Here is a 5,892-nt window from a genome sequence, read left to right on the forward strand (position 1 = left end):
TCATAAAAACCACAATACAAATACAATGACATCTATATTAAAAGCCGAATTAAAAAGAAATATTTAAGAAGGCCGATTATTAAAATTATCCTTAAAATACCCTTAAAAAACCCCGCTAAAAAATCCCTAGGCCAGACCCGCTTGTTGAAAAAGCCATGNGCCAGCCGGCACTGTCTGGCTGACGGCACCCTGAGGAGACCCACTCTGTGGGAGCGTACCGGCCGATGGGAGGTAACCTGCGGCAGAAGGCGGTCTCGGAGATATCCAGGTCCGATGCCATGGAGCGCTTTAAAGATGAGAACCAGCACCTTGAAGCGCACCCGGAAGGCCACCGGCAGCCAGTGCAGCTCGCGCAGCAGCGGCGTTACATGTATTTCTAGATTATTAGTGTAATGGTTCAAATGATTTAAAATGGTTTAATGGCTCAAACTGCTGTGGCTGTTGCACTGCTGATATGCTGAAATCATTTTAAGATCTCAGAAAGCGAAGGGTTGAGGAAGTCAAATTTTTCCTTCGGCAGCACATATATTAAAATTGGAACCACACAAGAAAGTGATCAGGAAATGAATCTTATGTGGGTGGGGAGACTATGGGGTTAAAAGAAGTGATACTTATGTGTTAACATGTAGCAACTGGGAGTGGAGCCCAAGCATTCTTGAGAGTTATCACCAGCAAGAACACCAAGAAACAAATTCTAAACTGTGAGTTAGTATTTCTTTATCTCTTTAACCATTTAAGAGTTGGCAAATTATATTCTTTTTTTATAGATATTTTATTGAATTTGTATGGTTACAAATCTTTAGTGCTTAATAAACAATGTGTTGTCTGGGTTCACATATTTAACATTAGTGGTAATACAATTTCCATTTCTACTCTCTATTCACTTTTCTAGCCATTTATAAAAGTTATCCCATTTTTGAAAATTCTCTGTATCTTCTTTCCCTTTCATTTTCAATGTAAGCCTATCCATTTCCGCACAATCCAAACTTTTTCTAATTATATCTTCTTCCGATGGTGTTTCTTCCTTTTTCCAATGCTGTGCAAATGTAATTCTCACTGCTGTTAGTACATGTAATATTAAATATATACATTTTTTCATAGTTCTCTGTAATTATACCTAAAAGAAATAGTTCTGGCTTAAAATCTACATGTTTTCTTAACATTTTCTGTAACTACATGTGTCTTTTTGACCAAAATATTTTTGCTTTAGGGCATGTCCACCAAAGATGGTAATACATGCCTGGCTTTTGCCTACATTTCCAACAGTTAATAGACATGTTTTTAAACATATTTACTAATCTTGCTGGTGGTAAATGCCATCTATAAATCATTTTATATAGATTTTCTTTATAAGTAGTTGCCCTTATTATTTTATAGTTTCTTTCCCACAACTTTTGCCATTTTTCTAATTCTACATTGTGTCCAAAAAGTTTGCCCAAGTTATCATTGTTTCTTTAACTTGTTCATCTTCCACCTTCAGGTTTAACAAAAATTTATAGATTTTTTTAATCAATTTTTCATCTGTTGACAATAGAATCTGGTCAAAAACTGTTTGATCATTGTAAAAGCCATATGTTTTGGCATCTTTTTTGTATCTCATTTGTATTTGTAAGTATGACCACCATGATAGCTCAATACCCTTTTCTTCCAATTCTTGTTTAGTTTGTAATTTCCCATCAGTATTCAAAATGTCTCTGCATGTCACAAGTCCCTCATAGTTGATTATTTTTTTCTGTCTCTGAATAGTTCTTAAAATTGCAGCTCAAGCAATGTTTGTAATCCAGGGATTGTAATCTTTTATATTTATTCTTTATAATCTTTTTGATATGCAGGTTTCAGGTTGGAAGTCATTTCATTGTTTATTTCGTTCTGGCACTGCCATTTTAATGCATAAGCATAGCAGTGGGAATCTAGATAATGCCAAAGACATGCTATAATATTGTTCTGATGACAAAGTACCACTTATCAATTTCATTGAAGAATCTTTGATGAGAACTCTCAGCAACTTTAAATTTGCTTGCCAAATCTTGCCAAATCAAATGACCAAATGACCTGAATAAATTATTAGTGATAGTAGGTAAAACCATTAATAGATCTGAATCTCATCTCTCAAGAAACCATTTGAAGGCACTCCCGCTGTTGTTGCTTGGAATTCCTTTCTGATTTGCGAAAATGTATGCAAAGCTTCATTTGAGGAAAATATAGGACTGAATGTGGGTGGAAATATCTCTTGGTGGAAGGACAGGCTCAGTTCAGATTGGGATGCTCCCTGGGAGACAATTGTTTTATTCTATGGTATATTGTGAAATACGCACCCATTGGCAGGAAATTGTGTGCCACCTTTATAGTTTTTGACAGCATAAAGAGAAATGTTTTGTGGAAGAAACTGGACACATTTAATCATGGAACCTGGATTCTTCTTTCTGGTAAGGCTCTCTATTCAGATATATATTTGAAAGTGTATACTGGGGTCAAGCACTCTCAGTTTTCCCAGGGAGTTTATCATGGCACTAAAATCACCCCCAAATTCTTAGCATACAAAGTAATCAAGATGCGTAACTATAAATGATCAAAGTAATGAACATCAATAACCTAAACTTAATGTTGTCCTCCAGTTCCATCCCAGACCTCTTGGCCAGTGACAGACCAGAGACATTCGGTACAATGAATGCCCTGCATTTTGGTGCTTCGTTCTTTTGCTTCATCAGCCTTCTGTGCTTGCTCACTGCTTTGAGTTCAGACTATTGGATAGTGGATTCCAGCGAACATTTTGGTCTATGGAAAATTTGTAACCACCGAATATGTAACTCACTAGGTGTGGAGTTAGTATCAGGTAAGATTCAGTATTCCAAATGCATCACTAGCCTGTGAAATGCACAAGAACCTCCATCTTGAATTCTTACCTTGTGTCTGCATTGGCTCCCGACAGCCTCTTTTCATGCCACCCGAACCTTTATGTTTCTGGGGATGATCGCTGGAGCTGCCTCTCTCGTTGGGCTTTGCACCCTGAATAAAAACTGCAGTCTTGGCAATAGCAGTATCTCCACGGGCTGGATCGCATATATTGGCAGCTTTATGGCAGGTAAGCATCTTTGCAAGAGTCTTTCCCCAGATGTGTTTTTTGCGTGACTTAATTAAGTACTATCACTACTATTTATAGTATAGTATAGTATAGTATAGTATAGTATAGTATAGTATAGTATAGTATAGTATAGTATAGTATAGTATAGTATAGTATAGTATAGTATAGTATAGTATAGTATAGTATAGTATAGTATAGTATAGTATAGTATAGTATAGTATAGTAATATACTATTATAGGAACTATGGTAGCATAGTGGTTAGAATGCAATATTTCAGGCCAATTGACTCAGCCTTCCATTCTTCTGAGATCAGTAAAATGAGGACCCAGATTGTTGGGGGCAAAATGCTGATTCTGTAAACTGCTTAGAGAGGGCTGTAAAGCACTGTGAAGTGGTATGTAAGTACAAGTGCTAATGCTATTTGAAACTTCCTCTTTATCAAATTATTTAAAAAAAACAACCCCACCCATACTGTCATTTTAGTAATGCAGACTTGGCAATAACTTCAAGAGCTGGATTGCATCTATTGCCAACTTTATCACATGTAAGGAAATTGCTATTTGATACTTCCTCTTTATCACGTTATTTCAAAGAAGACCCCACCCATAATGTCATTCCTAATTCTACATTCTGCCTGCTTTTGAAATTGATTTTAGTTCATGTTTCCTGAGGAAGCTTCAAATAGGAATAGCACTTATGACTAATATACTGCTTCACGTGTTTTACAGCCCTAGTGGGCATTTCCAAGGGCAGAAAAGGCATGGCTCCAGTATCTCCCAAGAAGGCATTGTTTAGTTGACGGGAGATGAGCGACATCCACCTTGTCAGACTTTGCAGGATGGACAGGGACAATGGGACAAAGACAGTCCCATAAACAGCCAGGGACCAAATAAGGAAAGGCTTTATAGATGGAAACCAACACCTTGAGTTCCACTCAGAAACCAACTGGCAACCATTGCAGCTCTTGAAGTGGTGGTGTCAGGTGGACAAACTGAAGTGGATTCATAATTACTTGTGCAGCCACTTTATGGACTAACTTTAGTTCCCAGTGCATCTTTCAAGGGTGTCTTCAAGTGTGGCACTATATACACTATCCCAGAGAAGAGATGGCTAAAGCATGAGTGACTGTGAGAAGAGCCTTTTGTTTCAGGAAAGGAGGCAGTTCAGTGTTAGAAGCGAGCCCTGGTGGTGCAGTGCAGTACTGCAGCTACTTCTGCTGACTGCCATCTGCCAGCAGTTTGTCAGTTCGATTCTCACCGGCTCAAGGTTGAGCCAGCCTTCCATCCTTCTGAGGTTGGTAAAATGACTAGCCAGATTGCTGGGGGAAAAATGCTGACTCTGTAAACCACTTAGAGAGGGCTGTAAAGCCCCTTGAAGAGGTATATAAGTCTAAGTGCTATTGCTATGTATAAATGGAAAAATGTGAAACCGAGCAAACAAAATCGGCAAATTAACATAAGATGCTTTTCAAAAGGCAACTGGGCTTTGTTTTTCCTTGAAGATTTTTCTCTTCTCATGCAAGAAGCTACATAGAGTTCTTTCCTTGGATGAGAAGCAAAATGTCTTCAAGGAAAAAGAAATTAACCCATTCTTCTCTATGCCACTTTCTGAGTTTGGAGCAAATATGAAATACTTGGACTATCTCAATGCAATAAGCACCCCAAGAGGTTGCCGCCTTCTTTATATTGAGAGCAGAAAAGCCCATTGGTGTCTTCCATACTTCTGAAGGAAATGTTTCTACCTCTACCTCTTCCTTGATTTCCAGGCTTCTGCGTCATGATTGCCATGTCCGTTTTCACAGGACAGTTTGGTCCCACCAGCCTATATGGATGGTCTTTCGGCTTAGGCTGGACCTCTTTTCCATTGTACCTTCTAACTGGTAAGGATCTTTTCTGGATACTCTGGTGAGATTTTTTTTAAAGGTACATCTGTATGCATTCTGTATATTTTAACAACAGTGAAATTTGTTTCATTTTGGGTTGGAAACTAAGTGCATTTCCTTCGAAGGAGAGTAATCAGCGAACATCTAAACATACAAACATCCAGATATTCTTTATTACAGCTTATCCAACTCCTTGCTTTCTTGGGACCAAAAATAGTTGAAGTTCAGGACATTTAGAAGACACTAGGTTACCTGATGTACCTAACATAAAGATTGCATGCAATTAAGAGCAATGGATCTATTCTGGAACATTGACTTTTGAGGATTAGAGCTTGGCCATAAGGAGATGAATAAAGAGATGAGGTTGAGTTCAAAGCTCCATAGATTCTTGAGTTTTTTTTAAAAAAAAATCTACTTCATCTGCTGTGTGGCTAATCTGTTATTTTTTTGTCTTTGGACAGGTTCTCTTCTTTATAGATTGCATACGAATACAGCAACATAAGCATAGGAGAAATATGGTGCTGCCTTTGGAGATGAGCAGTGAAGCTGCACTGATAACCTGGAGGCACAGAGAATGTCCAATCAGAATTATTTGCCCTGCAACAAATTTATAAGATGAAGGATGAAGGCAGAAGAATTAGTTTAACTTTAGAAAAACAGCCGTACGTTCCCAGCCCCTCCCTGTCCCATTTTTCTCAAAAATATTCAGATTGTTTCTTTCTGAAGGTCATTCGGATTTGCAAATGTTAAGAACTTTGGGAGACTTCTGCAAGCAGGTCCCAGGAAGCAGGAATTCTACTCTTCTCCCTTCTTTCCTGTTCCAGGAAACCAAAGGTGCTTTTTGATTGATCTGTGCTCTGAGGGTCCACACCCATTTGGCCTATTCAGGTGACCCAGAGAGTACAGATAAACCCCCAAGAGGCCTCA

General features: G+C 38.3%; 1 protein-coding gene across 1 annotated transcript; it reads left to right on the forward strand.

Annotated features, from left to right (window-relative positions):
• The first annotated feature begins 620 nt into the window (after positions 1–620).
• LOC107293938 (protein NKG7) lies at positions 621–5,880 on the forward strand. Its single transcript, XM_015823128.1, has 5 exons — positions 621–701; positions 2,616–2,833; positions 2,930–3,082; positions 4,849–4,962; positions 5,427–5,880. Exons 2-5 carry the CDS (start codon positions 2,665–2,667, stop codon positions 5,465–5,467), a joined length of 477 nt encoding a protein of 158 aa, XP_015678614.1. The 5' UTR covers positions 621–701; positions 2,616–2,664; the 3' UTR covers positions 5,468–5,880.
• Positions 5,881–5,892: the final 12 nt, after the last annotated feature.

Source organism: Protobothrops mucrosquamatus, unplaced genomic scaffold, assembly GCF_001527695.2.
Source record: "Protobothrops mucrosquamatus isolate PMUCROS unplaced genomic scaffold, P.Mucros_1.0 scaffold1779, whole genome shotgun sequence".
NCBI classification, from domain to species: domain Eukaryota; kingdom Metazoa; phylum Chordata; class Lepidosauria; order Squamata; family Viperidae; genus Protobothrops; species Protobothrops mucrosquamatus.